The sequence below is a fragment of the Oreochromis niloticus genome, linkage group LG23 (genome assembly GCF_001858045.2).
Source record: "Oreochromis niloticus isolate F11D_XX linkage group LG23, O_niloticus_UMD_NMBU, whole genome shotgun sequence".
Lineage (NCBI taxonomy): Eukaryota > Metazoa > Chordata > Actinopteri > Cichliformes > Cichlidae > Oreochromis > Oreochromis niloticus.
This window is the reverse complement of record NC_031986.2, coordinates 462,469-479,481: the sequence shown is the minus strand read 5'-3', so window position 1 is coordinate 479,481 and position 17,013 is coordinate 462,469. Positions and strand designations below refer to the sequence as shown.

The following is a 17,013-nucleotide window of genomic DNA, read 5'->3' as shown; positions in this document are numbered from 1 at the left end:
TACTTTATTTTGTACTTTACACACTTTCTCGATTAGAGACACACTTGCAGTTGCATCTGTGGAACAAGTGGGGCAATTTGAGGCTCATTATCCTGTCCAAGGATCCACAGCCACCGCTAATGAACTGCAGATAGAGTATATTTATCTTGGCCTGTTGTATTTTACTCAAGAAAACTGAATCTATTTATCCTCCTCCTATAGATGTTCTTGTGTGGAACCTAGGGACCCCAGCAATGAGACTCTGCAGTTCTGGGAGGAGAGAAACATCACTGCTTCCCAGGTCAACTGGACCATGCTGGAGGTCACGGTAAGAATAAAAATTATTGCAAAACACTTGCATGCATACATATATATATATGTATATGTTTGAAATAATGCCTGATGCAGAGGAGAAGAAAGGCCAGATCTAGACAGAAACTGCTCATTCAGCAATGAAACATAACACCACACATGTTGTGTTGTACTCAGCCCTTACTTTGTTACACAAACATAATAAGACTAGGCAGGGTTTAGGATCATGTGGGCAGTATTTTATGGTATCTAGCTGTGCAAAATAAGGGTGTAGATGCAGTGTAAGGAATGATGTCACTTATCAGTCACGCTGGTGGCAGCATGCTACACCACTCCTACACATGTTAGATGTGGCAGTCAGGTGAGGCCTCTGCTGTATGCAAGTGATGAATCATGCACTACAGGGATAGTAAAGAAAATGAGCAGTGAATGTGTCTGACTTTTGGTAGTCAGAATTTTCTAATTCATTATTGACACTGACATCCATCATTGCCATTATCCCCACTGTCACTTTAATCATTCTTTATTGGCGTCATTATCCCTGCTTTCCTCCTTCTCCTGCTCATACCCTGTTTCTCACCACCACCGCCATCATCATCATCATCACTGTGTCCTCTGGGGTCAGTAGGAGTGCGAGATGTTGCACGGGGAGTTTGAGGGCAGCGCCTGCGGTCCCCATGGCCCGTACATCCCTGACGTCCTCTTCTGGTGCGTGGTCCTGTTCTTCTCCACTGTCTTTATGTCTGCTTTTCTCAAGGAGTTCAAGACAAGCCGGTACTTTCCAACCAAGGTACATATGTTTTATCCAATTTATTTTAAATGTTTGTATTTGGTAACTTATGCTGCCATCAGTTGGTTGTCTTAGGACACAGTATTTGTGGAGAATCTATGTGCAGTTTCTATGATTCATCAATGTGATGATGTGCATGTGTGGCCTGATGCTGTCACACTCATCTGTACTGTCCTGGCGCCACCTTGTGGTGATGAGTGCTGCACTGTAGTCTGGATAGAGGTCAAAAATAAGGTGAAAGAGCTGAACTCTGTACTGATAGAGTTAATTAATTAATTAAATTTAAGAAAACAAGCCTAACCCATTGTCAAAACAGAACTTGAGCCATTATACTGAGACCCTTTAAAATATATAGACAAGAAGTAATGTTTCTCATTCTAGATAAAGCTATAGAGACCAAATGTTCCAAAAACACCATAAAGAATATTCTTAAAATGTTCAACCCAGCCCAGTTCTTTCTATCTATCTATCTATCTATCTATCTATCTATCTATCTATCTATCTATCTATCTATCTATCTATCTATCTATCTATCTATCTATCTTTTTGTAACATACTTCTGTCTAAAGATTGTGTGTCTTGTTTCCTTTAGGTGCGGGCCATCATCAGCGACTTTGCAGTCTTCATTACCATTCTCACTATGGTGTTAGTAGATTATGCCCTGGGTATCCCCTCACCTAAATTACAGGTTCCCAACAAATTCAAAGTAAGTCCACATGAATCTCACACATGCTGCTGTTTACATCAAAATGTATTGCACAATTTTTCTGTGTTAAAGTTTCATAACATTTAAATGAAACAGTATAAGAGTATAACAGTATAACAGTATAACTGTATAAGAATGTTTAGATTTAGATTCAACAGCCATGTTAGAGGGGCTGCTGAAGTTGTTAGACTGAATTGAAAAGTACGGCTGTGCATCATTAGCATAGCAAAGGTACAAGATGTCCTTGAAACTGTTCAGTAGATGACCCAGGGGTAACATAAGATATAAATTGAAATCAGAATTGGTACGAGGATTGTCTGCTGACGGACTTCAAATATGAGAGGCAGATATGAGGACATATACACCTGTTCCTATTCCTCCTTGCAAAAAGTAGCACCTCCAATTCTACAGCCCTGTCCAGCTATCCTAGACTAACTCCAGTCTCCTGGAATCTCCTCCATTCTCTTGAGACTGCGCTGGGAGATACAATAAACCTTCTGACAATGGTGGGTATTGGTGTGCCATCCGAGGGATTGGACTACCTGTGAAACCTGTGTAGGATCCGGCATGTTGCCAGTAATGACACTGATCCTGGCCAAAAAGGAAACTAGTGTAAAAACATCCAGAAAATATATAACTTATATTAGCAGTGAACATCAAAGCGTCCTAATTAAATGTAATAATAGTCTAATAATAATGACTCAGAAGAGAAATTTAGAAATAAAGAGGAAATATGTATTTTCGTTTATTTAAACATTTCAAATTCCTCATTTTTATTAAATGTTCTTTTTGTCATTACCCTAGCCAACCAGGGATGATCGTGGCTGGGTTATCAACCCTGTGGGGCCCAACCCCTGGTGGACCACAATTATCACCTTCATCCCTGCTCTGCTCTGCACCATTCTCATCTTTATGGACCAGCAGATCACAGCCGTCATCATCAACAGGAAGGAACACAAACTAAAGGTATTTAATTGGATATGCTCACATTGGTGTGTCAAAGTGATTTTAAATGTGGTCAATACAATTAATTCCTACAAGCCCCAGTGTGCTGTTTTTTAGTTATCTAACCTTTGCTTTTTCTGAAATGGGTCAGTAAGCTAAATCTAAATATCTAAATCACACTTTCCTTGATCCAACCCTACAGAAAGGCTGTGGCTATCACCTGGACCTGTTTGTGGTGGGGGTGATGCTTGGTGTGTGCTCAGTAATGGGCTTGCCATGGTTCGTGGCTGCCACTGTGCTCTCCATCTCCCACGTGAATAGCCTGAAGCTGGAGTCAGAGTGCTCGGCCCCTGGAGAGCAGCCCAAGTTCTTGGGAATCCGAGAGCAGCGCTTCACTGGCCTCATGATCTTTACTCTGATGGGCTGTTCCGTCTTCATGACCTCTGTGCTGAAGGTAGGGGATAAACACCTATACTTATACCCAGGGGTGCACATAAGTGGTCCGCAGGTGCGCATTCGCTGTCAAAATAATGTTGAAGAAGCAAGCTCCTTTAAGCAATTACTTTGTTGTTCCTCCACCTCCAAAGAAATGTCAGAAGGAGTCCGAACCGCAAAAGAAGCTCGTATTCTCGGAAAAGTGGTTGCAGGAGGTGAGCTGGCTTCAAACAAATGATGAACGCACAGAGATGTGGTGCAGAATATGCAGTGAAAATCCCACTCTAGCGGACAAAAACAGTGCCTTTTATATGTACGCAAACGTGCGTTGCAACTTCTTATCTGGAATGCGCACCTGCGGACCACTTATGTGCACCCCTGCTTATACCTATACTTAGTAGAGATTTCCGGATCTCAGAAATACTTTTTATTTGTTCAATTCTTAATACTTTTAACAATATATAAAAAAATAACAGATAATTATTCAAAGGACCTATTTTAAATAATATTTTTAGGCACGTTACAAGAACATATAATGTTGTGTAATTTTGTTGAACCTATGAAACATTTCACCATTTGACTATTTGTTTGCATTAACAAAGGGACTCCCAAAGAGCTTTTAGCAGAAAACTAGTCACATCTCTAGTGTGTCCATCAAAATATTTGAGGAAATTAGACAAGTGGACAGTGACAAGCCTAAAACAAACAAACTACCTCCTGAAACTCATGTCTTTAACAATCCCTTTCTGTTCACTTTAGTCATCTCTCTGTGTAATGTCCTTTTTTATCTCCTTTAAGTCTGTCATCTCTCCATGTTTGTTTATCTTTTGTCTCTGTCAAGTTTTGTGTCTTAGCCTCTGTGTGCATGTATACTTCCTGTTTTATTTTGACAGTCTAATCTTGCGTGTGCTACGTTTCGTTTTGCTTTCCTTGCCTCATTAGTTAGATTCAATTCAGCTGTGTTTTTTCCCCACTGTGCGTTGTCTCTACTTTTTCTAATCACCTGCTTGTGTATATATTGTCTCAGTCTCCCTTTGTCTATTGTCAGAGCATCAGTCAACTTCCCCTTGTGTCACCTAGCTTTCTCATAGCAAGAGTTTTTGGTTTCCTTTTGTATTTTATGTCTTACCTTTATTTTGTGCTTTGACCACCAGCCTAAATAAAATGCTTGCTTTTGTTTTTGTTTACTCCAGCTTGCCTCTGCGGGTCTGTGTTTGAGTCATCACATTCCTCAATATACTGTATGATCTGCGTATTCCACAGACCATGACAGAATCAGCGGTTACTTTCATATCAGATTATACAGACTGAATGGACAACCAACCTTGGCAAGGGGGCATTTGGCTCAACTCAGTGTTTGCTTCATTAACAAAAAAAGGGCTTATGTGAACAGTTGTGTTTAGAGTGACACAAGCTACGTCTACAAAACAGTGGTTAAGTTAGAATGAAATCACATCATAATTGCTAAGGAATTACAACCATATGATTGCATGGTTACATTTCTCTAGCATGCTCTTATAGAAATGTAGCCACAGTTGCAAAGTGCAAAAAAATATCAGACTGGAGCAGCCAGGGATCAAACCACCAACCTTCTAATTAGTTGATCAGCTGCTCTACCTTCTGAACTACAGCTAATAATGTCTAGCAAACAAAACAAGAGAAATGTTTTCTGTAACCGCTGACATGGATGAATAAGTTCACCATCTAACAGGAAAGACTAAGTTTTTACTCATACTGGAAATGCTTTTCTGTCTGTACGCAGTTTATTCCCATGCCTGTGTTATATGGCGTCTTTCTTTACATGGGGGCTTCCTCACTCAGAGGTATTCAGGTGAGCTAAAGCATGACCATGGTATTTTCTTTTGGAACAAATAATCCAGAAAAGCTTTGAAGGAAAATTCTCATTTTTTCTTTGTATCTGTGCAGTTCTTTGACCGTCTGAAGCTGTTTGGCATGCCTGCCAAACATCAGCCAGACTTCATTTACCTTCGTCACGTCCCTTTGAGGAAGGTCCATCTTTTTACTATCATCCAGCTCAGCTGCTTGGTCCTCCTCTGGGTCATCAAGACCTCTAAAGCTGCCATTGTTTTCCCCATGATGGTAACCCAAGTGTGCTTGTATATGCATGTGTGTTTGTGCACCTAATGAATATGATGGCTTGACATCAGTCTGTTTTTCTTGTTCCAGGTCTTGGCCCTAGTGTTTATTCGCAAGTTGCTGGACTTCATTTTCACCAAGAGAGAGCTGAGCTGGCTGGATGACCTGATGCCGGAGTGGAAGAAGAAGAAACTAGAAGATGCTGCACAAGAGGTGGAGTAAGAGAGCACTGTTTAGAGGACTTGGATGATCTTCAAATTTCGGCTAATGCAATAGATTTTTCTCTTCCCACAGGAGGAACACAGCATTATTGCAGAGGAGGAAGGCATTGTACAAGTGCCACTTGAGGGACACTACAAGTAAGTCTTTCGGATATTTAATTCTATTCTGTGTTTTGTGTTTTACCTAAGCTGTTTTGTCCGTCAACCAAAACTCACACATGCGGATATTTCTGAGTTCATTCTTAGCTCTAGCTTAGACGTATGTGTGGTTTAAGTGCTTGTGCTACTTTAGTGAAAACCTCATACAGTCAATGAAATAATGTCCTTTTCTCTGCTTGTTTGAAGGAGTGACCCAGCAACAGTAAACATCACTGATGAGATGTCCAAAGGGTCCTTTGGGAATGTGTGGAAGAGTGTGAACCCTGCTGAGAGTGCTAAAAAGGAACAAAGTGCTAAAAGGTTAGCCACATATTTGAATAGAATAGAATAGAATAGAATAGAATAGATTTGCATTATTTGCATTAATAATGCAAATTTGCATTATTAAGACTTCCAGATCTCCCATACAACACAGAGCTAATACTGGATGTTGATCCAGATCATAAGTAGGCTTCTGATCTTAAGGTTGTGAAAGCAGCAAGCACAGGTGTTTATTATTCAGGAATACTGACTTTTTCCAAGAAGCTGACATGCTAGTATGTTTGTTTAGGAGCAGTCCTGCCCTTGTAGATTTCCCACTGAGCAGACTAACATAGAATTTCCTGCCTGCCTTTCTCATTTCATCCCACCCCTAAGCTCCCCTTCCTAACCTCTCAGAAGCTGATATCCCAAAGGTAAGCAGTTCAGAGGTGACCCCTTCAGCATGGAGAGTCTCAAGTGTTATTGCATGATGAATATGTGCTGCAAATTATGATTTGGGTGATGGAAGATGTATGTGCATGTTATTCATTCATGTTTTCTTGATGTCAAATGTGACCTTGGCATGCTAAATACAAACAGTTAATAGCACTGGGTCTAATTTACTGGTCACTGTAATCTATATTTTAAGGGTAGACTGCTGAACCTTTTTGAGATAAATTTGCATGCATGCATGCCACCGAAATTCTCTTTTTGTATCATTTTTGTTGGGTTTACATTTTCTTTTTCCCCCCATGCAGTTCCAAAAGCAATGAAAAGCGTCACAAGCGGAGAAGGCATGACAAGAGCTTGGACAGGGAGACAAGTTTGTGATGACACATACTGGCAAAGCCACTGTGCTGTCAACCAGTAAATCAACCAGTATACCGTGCCACACTCAGCCACCTTTGTACTGTGCTACACTGTGTTTTTTCGTCACGTAAGTCTATGTGCAAGTCGTGTGAAACAAAGAAAATTTATTAGAAACCGTATTAATGAGAGGAAACTGAGACACATCTGTGTTTTTCTTTTCTGTGTATATCAGTGTTTGGTGATACCAGCAACCGAAGGATGCCAGAATTATGACACCTGCAGTAACTGCTGTGTCTATGGGCCAATTACGGAAAAATTTTAAAGAATTTTTTAACTTTATTTTATTTGTATTTTGTATGTTTTTATATTTTTCCAACAACTACAAGTTGTCCTTTTAACAAGGTTACAGCGACCCACTAAAGAATTGATTCTATGTGGAACATTGTTTACTCCACGACATTCTCCGTGGAGCATTTAATGCCGCTGTTGTATTTAGCACCTCATAATAGACTGAAAAAAAGTAGATATTTGCCAATATAAATCTGTAGTACTGGTATCTAAAAGAGTTGGCTATATAGCAAATCTAGTAATTTTTTGGAAGCATTAAATATACATTTTATATATTAAATATATCTAAATGTTTTGTGACAGTGACCACTCATCATTTCCCAGTCTTTTCCATTCCTATCAGGTATAAATGTCTCCTTCTCCTCTAGTATGAAGCATTTGCCAAGAAACTCCCCAGAAATTTGACTTTGAAATTTGTTTTTGAGAGTCACATGAAGAGACTAAATATGAAGCTAAATCCAGCAGCTAGTTAACTTAGCTTAGCATAGACAGCGTAAATGGTGAAATAGCTTCCATTGCTTTGTTTAAAAGTAACCAAGAAAACAATTGCTAACAGGCACTTTATATCTTATTTCTTAATTTCCTTATTGCAGCGTCCCTCCGACAGAAGACAGAGATGACTGGTATTCCGTTTACCGGCTGTTTATTAAGAACAGTAACACAGGCTACTGTAGGCCATAGCGGACGTCAAAAAAACTGGGAAAATGCTCTCTCTAGAATCATAACAAAAAAACCCTGGGCTCTATCGCTACCCGATCCGTACCGGAAACGCGATCGGTACCCCGCATGCACAAATCTTACGTCACTTCCTCTCTTTGCCAACATTGCGACATTCAATATATTTGAATGATACGGTTAGCGCCCAGTTAGCTCCTAGCATTTCTCAGCAGCTCTGCCTCCTTTCCGACTACCGGGACATTTAAACAATGGATAATCCGTATACAAACAAATTCATGCTTTTCTCCTCAACAGAGAGCGTTCCCCGATTGAACTACAATGCCGTAAAATAAGAATGGCGCCTAATTACAGAGTTAATAATACAGACTTTGTAATATGTCACGTGAAGATTCATCAGCCAGATGAAGTGTTTACTGACAATCGACAGTGGTAGCGGACATCATCATCACTATTCCAATCAATCCTCTCCACACAGACAAGCATAAACACACTCGACTGTCACTAAATCAAATTTAACACACGTTTGTAATGGTGCTAATTCAGTTTACAATAAGGTTCATTCGCTCGGTCAGCAGGTGGCAGTATCCTCTTACACTGGGGAGTAAACTGCCATTAAACGAACAGAAGAAGAAGAAAACCCCTGCACATGCGCGGTATGGATCGGGTAGACCCGATTTGTACGGTCCGACTTTGCACATGCGCAGTAAGGATCGGGGAGTCCTGATCCGTAACTATCTTTTTATTTTTCGTTTTTGTCTACATTATATTGAAATGTTTAATTAATGGAAACATTTTAAGAGATACTTATTATTCTTAACATCTTAACGGATACGCTGACCCGTAACTATCGTAAAACGCTTCGACCGGAAGTCGAAACCTTTCGCGCATGCGGGGTACCGATCGGGTTTCCGTTACGGATCGTTTTTTTTTTTTTTAAACTTTATTAGTATAGATAACATACAAACAAAATGCACCATACATTACACATTCAGAGAATAAGCTTTCCTTACAAATTAACTTTCATACATAGGAAAAAGAAAATATAAAGATGGGGTCACATAATTTAACAGATTATTAACTCACTAAATCAAAATCTTCTACAAAGGAAACAAAAAAAGCAGCCTTTTTCTTTTTAACTAAAGTCAAAGAATTAACCAACAGTTTTAAGTCGTTTTTCCAGTAAGCTAGTGTTGGTTTGGTCTTAAAAAAACGACATTTATGTATAAATTGCTTGCACAAAATTAATAACACATTAACACCATAATTAGCTTTCTTTTCTTTCAAAAACACTCCAAACATTATCATATTTAAGGTAAATGGGGTAATTTGAATCCCACTGGAATAAAGCCAGGTATGAAAATCCAACCAAAATATTTGTATAAAACTGCACAAAAAGAATAGATGGTCCAAATGCTCCTCTTCTGTTTCACAAAATACACAATTACCAGTTTCTATTTTGAATCTATCACCAAGGAGTCTATGTGTCGGGTAAATTTTATTCAAAATTTTAAATTGGACTTCTTTCGCTTTAGGAGGGATAGGGAAGGTGATATAATCAATTCTTATTTTTTCAATTTCTTCCCTTTGGAAATCTTTTAATATGTAATTACGTCTAAGTAAATTTGGAGAATAAAGACTCCTTAATGAAGATCTTAGAAACTTATTATTGCATTTAACATCACAAAATCGAATATCATCTATATATAATTGCCTTAACTTGGGGGAGATGTCAGAATATATTATATCATTTACAACTATGTTATTATAAGTGACAGTGCTATGGATTTTATAACCCGATTAAATTTACTTTTAGAACATTAGATATTAAACTTTTGGCAAAAATCTTGATGTTCTAGAACATGTCCTTCCTTATCTACAAAATGGGCAATTGCCCAAACACCTTTTGATAACCAATCTTGAATAAAAATAGATTTTCTGTTCATTAGTATATATCTATTGTTCCAAATTGGGCTATTATGTGGAGTGAAATTATGTTTGGTTACGGATCGGGTAGCGACTGTCACTACCCAATCCGTACCGGAAACATTCGCGCATGCGGGGTACCGATCGGGTTTCCGGTACGGATCGGGTAGCGACAAGCGACACTCTTTTTTTTTTTTTTTTTTTTTGTTAAACTTTATTTAACAAACAATGAGTATACAACATACGAACAGATGAAGTATACAAAACAACAGAACATGAACACACAAAGCCAGGGGTAAAAAGTTACAAGAATACACGCAAAAATTCACAGATATATATTGTTTTGAGAGCCTTTTTGTTGGTAGAGTCTGATATTGATTGTATATACATTTCCACATCCTTAAAAAAATGACAGAAATATGGTGTTTTGTTAGTAAACTTACATTTATGGATAAAAAATTTAGCTAAAAGTATTAACAAATTTATCACAAAAAAACATTTATCATTCCTCTTGGGGAACTTAAAGAAACAGAATAAAACATTTTCCCATCGTAAAGAAAATTCCCTTAAAATATGGACAATAACAAAACTGCTAAATTCCTTCCAGAATCTCTGTGTAAAAGAACAGTACCAAAAAAGATGTGTCACAGTTTCTGGATGATCCCCACAGAAAGTACAGTTAGTATTTATGTCTCTTTTAAATTTTACCATGTAGTGACTGGCTGGATAACATTTATGTAGAATTTTAAATGAGACTTCCTTCACTTTATTTACAATCAAATATTTATGGGGGATCATCCAGACTGTCTTCCACTTGATATCTGGAACATATCGGTTCCAGTAAGATATTACATATGGGAGAGAGACGACATCTTCTTGGAATAAACTACGTATTCTCTTATTGCTGTTACCAAGTTCCTGTGAAAAGCAGATTTTTCCTATTGGTGACTCAGCTGGATCAGGGAGAGTGACTGAGGTAGATATTGAGCTGTCAGTGTTTTTATATAACATTAGAGTCCCTGAGGGTATGGCACCAAGCACCATTGAGAATTCCTGAACACTGATTGGAAAATTATATAGTGCAATGAAGTCGTTGTAAGTAAGTAGTTGTCCCTCTTTATTAACCAGCTGAGCCACCAATAGGATCCCATTTTGGACCCAAGTCTCCAGGAAAAGTGATTTATTTTTAAATAAAATGTCTCTGTTGTTCCAGATAAGGTATTTGTGAGGTGAGAAGTTGTGTTTATAAATGAGGGTCCACGCTAAGAGGACTTGCTTAGGGAAGGATGAAAGTTTTACAGGAGTTTCTCAACATTGTAATTACAATTTAAAATAAAATTAAAGCCACCAAAACGAGAGAAAATATGATATGGTATAAAGTTCCAGATAGAGGTAGGGTTTTTAAGAAAATGTTTAGCCCAATTAATTTTGAAAGTGTTATTTAAAGTAGAAAAGTCTAAGACGTTAAGCCCACCTGACTCGTACTTATTCATCACAACAGTTTTTCTAATATAATGCGTACAGTTTTTCCATATAAAATTAAAGAGCATACGGTCAATATCTTTACTAATTTTCTTATCCAGATGTTGGTAGCGACACTCTCCTCCCGAACTCGCACTCCTTTCTTCCGCATACACACACAACACACACTCTCTAACTCCCACCCCCCAAACACTCTCAGCCAACCACAAGAATGTTCTCTGACAGACTCTCTGTCATAGATAGCTGATATAATTGACAGGCTTTACAGCCACTAGACTATTACACCTTCAAGGACAATCAGTAAATCACATGGCTGCAGGTGTGTAGCAACTATGCCATAACTGAGTGGCAATTCTGAACATAATAATAACACATAATAACACCGATTAGACAACAGTCAAACTAACTTGTAATCCAGTCCGTTATAATATGAAGTGTAAAAATAATATTTTTGATTGGTGTCACTATTACTTGCTAGTGATTGCGGCATATTAATCATTCACTGGAATAGACATATCTATCATTTAATCTGACTCTCAGAAATAAAGCAATTAAATAAAAAAAATTGAAATATTTTCGGATTTCTTTTGGTGACATTATTATTTTTTGGGGAGAGGGTGGGAGGGTAACCTTTTGGGAAATTACATTTAGCATGGTAACATAGATTGGGAAATTTTTGTATGTATTGACTTTTTTTCCTCAAATTGGACAATGATGAACTCTTGAGCGACTGTACAGTAAAGCGCCATGTTTTCCACCTGCATTCTCTTCATCATCTTGTCAGTAAGTGTCATCCATGGACATGTAATCTCCTCTCCAAATGACCCTCAGTGTGTTAACATCTGAAGCTAATTATTTCTTTTAAAAAAACCAAACACCTGCATGCTGGTGAAAAACTGACTGTCTTGCTGCAGGACTATGGTTCTAGAAATGCAATAATACCTTTTTTTTCTGGGAAGGGCAACATGTAATAACAGTAAAGAGTCTTAACAATGTATAATATATAAAATATTTTATTCATGTAAAATGTTACTTATATATTACTAGCATTAAGTCAGTGTTCGATTCAGATTTTTCTTGTAGATGTTATTTTCCCATTGTCTAACTGATGGTTCTTAGATGATTTGATTAGAGAAACTAATAATGGGTCAAAATAATAACTGTATCAAATATTTTGACCACTTCTGTGTGGAATTCTGCCTTAAAATTGGTAGTAATAGCTGTGCACTTTCTGTTAGATAATTTAAGTCACCTGTATAAACAATCAGTTCATTCTTCAATTGTTTAATGAGAATGAGAGAGAGAAAGAGAAAGAGTAAATAAAGACATTAAACTGCAGGACTGTTTGTATTTTCTCTGTTGTCTTATACTTATTATATTTATATTATACTTATTTAATTTTAATTAATTAACCTGAGATTCACTTGCTGTGGGCTAGTTTTCAACTTTCTTTATGTTTTCAGCTTTGTGTTCATGCCGAAATACTAACGGAAAAATTGTATGTGTGTCCTCATTAGGACAGAAATTTGTATTGGTATGTTGGGAATGGAGCCTGAGGTTTATATAGCTAACTGGTAAATGTGTGACACTGAGTTTCAGGTCATTTTAGAGAGAAAAGAGAAAGTAATATAACAGGTAGTTATATTACAAGTGGTTACATTGCAACAAATTACTCTCTCCTGGGAGTAATTAATAAAATACTGCATCCTACTTATTTACTAGACCAGTGTTTCCCAACCACTGTGCTGCCACACATAGGTGTGCCATGAGATATGATCAGGTGTGCCGTTGAAGATTATCTGTTCCACCTGATTATTACTCTATGCTATGTGAGTAACGGGCAGAACAATTACATTCTCTTACAGTGGAGGGCGCTGATTAAATGGGTTGCCAACTGCCAGTAAAACAGAAGAAGACGGAGAAGAAATGGTGATAGTCATGCTGTGAGACGACGCAGCGCCTAATAGCAATAGATAAATATTTCAAAAGTAGTCAGTCTGACCTGGTTCCTGGAGAAAACTCTGACCCAGGGGAGGCCCTAGCATGAGTAGCCCTAGCATGAGGAGTCACTTGGTGGCGCTGTCACTTGGTGTTCGCTCGCTTTGTGGTAGAGTATCACTTCCTGTTCCTGCTCAAACACAGTGGTTCCTGCTCAAACACAGTGGTGTTTCTGAGTAGCTTTTCTGCTTAGCAATTTAATTTAAATCTTTTGATACATCCCTTTTTCATAGTATAATCTTAACGTGCTTCATCTGAATCACCCTTTCTGTGTACTCACTACCTAATTTATAGCCAAAGTATTCACTCACTGTCTCTTTACTGTTTCGCTAGCTTAGCTTAGCTCGTAGCCGACTCGTTAGCACCATGGCTACTTCACCTGTCCCTCCTGCACTTTCCTGCTCATTGTGTCAGATGTTTAGTTACTCCTCGGCCTCCTTTAGCAGTAATGATACCTGTAATAAATGTAGCATATTTGCAGCTCTGGAGGCCAGGATTACTGAATTGGAGACTCGGCTTCGCACCCTTCATTCACCCGTAGCTAGCCAGGCCCCTGTAGCTGGTGCAGCCGAAGATAGCGTAGGCCCCGCTAGCTGTTCCCCGGCAGACCCCAAGCAGCTGGGGAAAGAGGGCGGCTGGGTGACGGTGAGGAGGAAGCATAGTCTTAAACTGAAGCCCCAGGTACACCACCAACCTGTTCATGTGTCTAACCGTTTTTCCCCACTCGGCGACACACCCGCCGGGGGTCAAACTCTGGTAATTGGTGATTCTGTTCTCAGACATGTGAAGCTAGAGACACCGGCAACCATAGTCAATTGTCTTCCAGGGGCCAGAGCAGGCGACATTGAAGGAAATTTAAAACTGCTGGCTAAGGGTAAACGTAAATACAGTAAGATCATAATTCACGTCGGCAGTAATGACACCCGGTTACGCCAATCGGAGGTCACTAAAATCAATATTGAATCGGTGTGTAACTTTGCCAAAACAATGTCGGACTCTGTAGTTTTCTCTGGTCCCCTCCCCAATCAGACCAGGAGTGACATGTTTAGCCGCATGTTCTCCTTAAATTGCTGGCTGTCTGAGTGGTGTCCCAGAAACGATGTGGGCTTCATAGATAATTGGCAAACCTTCTGGAGGAAACCTGGTCTTGTTAGGAGAGACGGCATCCATCCCACTTTGGACGGAGCAGCTCTCATTTCTAGAAATATGGACAAATTTATTAAACCCCCCAAAATATGACTATCCAGAGTTGGGACCAGGAAGCAGAGTTGCAGTCTTACACGCCTCTCTGCAGCTTCTCTCCTCCTGCTACCCCCCCAAAAACCCATCTCCATTGAGACTGTGTCAGCTCCCAAAAAGACAAAAAACAAACCAAAAACCAGCAATAAACAACTTAAACATAAAAAATCACAAAGAAAGAACAATACAGTATCCACATCTGAACCAAAGAGTAAAACAGTGAAATGTGGATTATTAAATATTAGGTCTCTCTCCTCCAAGTCTCTGTTAGTACATGACTTAATAATTGATCAACAAATCGATTTACTCTGCCTTACAGAAACCTGGTTGCAGCCGGATGAGTATGTTAGTTTAAATGAATCAACACCCCCGAGTCATTCTAACTACCAGAAATCTCGAAGCACAGGCCGAGGGGCGGTGTGGCAGCAATTTTTCACACCAGCCTATTAATTAACGAAAGACCAAGACAGACTTTTAATTCATTTGAAAGCCTGATGCTTAACCTTGTCCACCCCAGCTGTAAAACTCAGAAACCAGTCTTACTTGTTATCATCTATCGTCCACCTGGGCCTTACACAGAGTTTCTCTCTGATTTCTCAGACTTTTTATCTGATTTAGTGCTCAGCTCAGATAAAATAATTATTGTGGGTGATTTTAACATCCATGTAGATGCTAAAAATGACAGCCTCAACATGGCATTTAATCTGTTATTAGACTCAATTGGCTTCTCTCAAAATGTAAAAGAACCCACCCACCACTTTAATCACACTCTAGATCTTGTTTTAACATATGGCATAGAAACTGAACATTTAACAGTGTTTCCTGAAAACCCTCTGCTGTCTGATCATTTCCTGATAACATTTACATTTACAATAATTGATTACACAGCAGTGGAGAGTAGACTTTATCAAAGTAGATGTCTTTCTGAAAGTGCTGTAACTAAGTTTAAGAATATAATCCACCCACTGTTATCATCTTCAATGCCCTGTACCAACATAGAGCAGAGCAGCTATCTGAACGCTACTCCAACAGAGGTCGATTATCTTGTTAATAATTTTACCTCCTCACTACGTACGACTCTGGATACTGTAGCTCCTGTGAAAACTAAGGCCTCAAATCCAAAGTCCCTGACTCCGTGGTATAATTCTCAAACACGTAGCCTAAAGCAGATAACTCGTAAGCTGGAGAGGAAATGGCGTGTCACAAATTTAGAGGATCATCATTTAGCCTGGAGAAATAGTTTGCTGCTTTATAAGAAAGCCCTCCGCAAAGCCAGAACATCTTACTATTCGTCACTGATTGAAGAAAATAAGAACAACCCCAGGTTTCTCTTCAGCACTGTAGCCAGGCTGACAAAAAGTCAGAGCTCTACTGAGCCAACCATCCCTTTAACGTTAACTAGTAATGACTTCATGAACTTCTTCACAAATAAAATTTTTATCATTAGAGAAAAAATTACCAATAATCATCCCACAGATGTAATATCATCTACAGCTACTCTTAGTACCATCAATGTTAAGTTAGACTCTTTTTCTCCAATTGATCTTTCTGAGTTAACTTCAATAATTAATTCCTCCAAACCATCAACGTGTCTTTTAGACCCCATTCCTACAAAACTGCTCAAAGAAGTCCTGCCATTAATTAATGCTTCAATCTTAAATATGATCAACCTATCTCTAATAATCGGCTATGTACCACAGGCCTTCAAGGTGGCTGTAGTTAAACCTTTACTCAAAAAGCCATCTCTAGACCCAGCTGTCTTAGCTAATTATAGGCCAATCTCCAACCTTCCTTTCATATCAAAAATCCTTGAAAGAGTAGTTGTCAAACAGCTAACTGATCATCTGCAGAGGAATGGCTTATTTGAAGCGTTTCAGTCAGGTTTCAGAGCTCAGCACAGCACAGAAACAGCTTTAGTGAAGGTTACAAATGATCTTCTTATGGCCTCTGACAGTGGACTCATCTCTGTGCTTGTCCTGCTAGACCTCAGTGCTGCATTCGATACTGTTGACCATAATATCCTATTAGAGCGATTAGAACATGCTGTAGGTATTACAGGTACTGCACTGCAGTGGTTTGTATCATATCTATCTAATAGACTCCAATTTGTACATGTAAATGGAGAGTCCTCTTCAGACACTAAGGTCAATTATGGTGTTCCACAGGGTTCAGTGCTAGGACCAATTCTATTTACATTATACATGCTTCCCCTAGGCAACATCATTAGAAGACATAGCATAAATTTTCACTGCTATGCAGATGACACGCAGCTCTATCTATCCATGAAGCCAGGTAACACACACCAATTAGTTAAACTGCAGGAATGTCTTAAAGACATAAAGACCTGGATGGCCGCTAACTTTCTGCTTCTTAATTCAGATAAAACTGAGGTTATTGTACTCGGCCCTGAAAATCTTAGAAATATGGTATCTAAGCAGATTCTTACTCTGGATGGCATTACCTTGGCCTCCAGTAACACTGTGAGAAACCTTGGAGTCATTTTTGACCAGGACATGTCCTTCAACGCACATATTAAACAAATATGTAAGACTGCTTTCTTCCATTTGCGCAACATCTCTAAAATTAGAAATATCCTGTCTCAGAGTGATGCTGAAAAACTAGTTCATGCATTTATTACTTCCAGGCTGGAC

General features: G+C 38.8%; 1 protein-coding gene across 3 annotated transcripts in view; it reads left to right on the top strand.

Annotated features, from left to right (window-relative positions):
- Positions 1 to 7,342, top strand: part of LOC100705556 (sodium-driven chloride bicarbonate exchanger) — a 52,716-nt gene extending 45,374 nt beyond the window's left edge. For all 3 annotated transcript variants that reach the window (XM_013267248.2, XM_013267247.2, XM_025903115.1), the window contains 12 exons: positions 202 to 307; positions 920 to 1,081; positions 1,674 to 1,787; positions 2,592 to 2,753; positions 2,935 to 3,186; positions 4,930 to 4,998; positions 5,094 to 5,267; positions 5,355 to 5,477; positions 5,559 to 5,623; positions 5,831 to 5,944; positions 6,281 to 6,318; positions 6,643 to 7,342. In XM_013267248.2, coding sequence (XP_013122702.1) covers positions 202 to 307; positions 920 to 1,081; positions 1,674 to 1,787; positions 2,592 to 2,753; positions 2,935 to 3,186; positions 4,930 to 4,998; positions 5,094 to 5,267; positions 5,355 to 5,477; positions 5,559 to 5,623; positions 5,831 to 5,944; positions 6,281 to 6,293 — 1,354 coding nt within the window. In that variant the 3' untranslated portion in view covers positions 6,294 to 6,318; positions 6,643 to 7,342. The remainder of the gene's footprint in view (positions 1 to 201; positions 308 to 919; positions 1,082 to 1,673; positions 1,788 to 2,591; positions 2,754 to 2,934; positions 3,187 to 4,929; positions 4,999 to 5,093; positions 5,268 to 5,354; positions 5,478 to 5,558; positions 5,624 to 5,830; positions 5,945 to 6,280; positions 6,319 to 6,642) is intronic.
- The last annotated feature ends 9,671 nt before the right edge of the window (positions 7,343 to 17,013 follow it).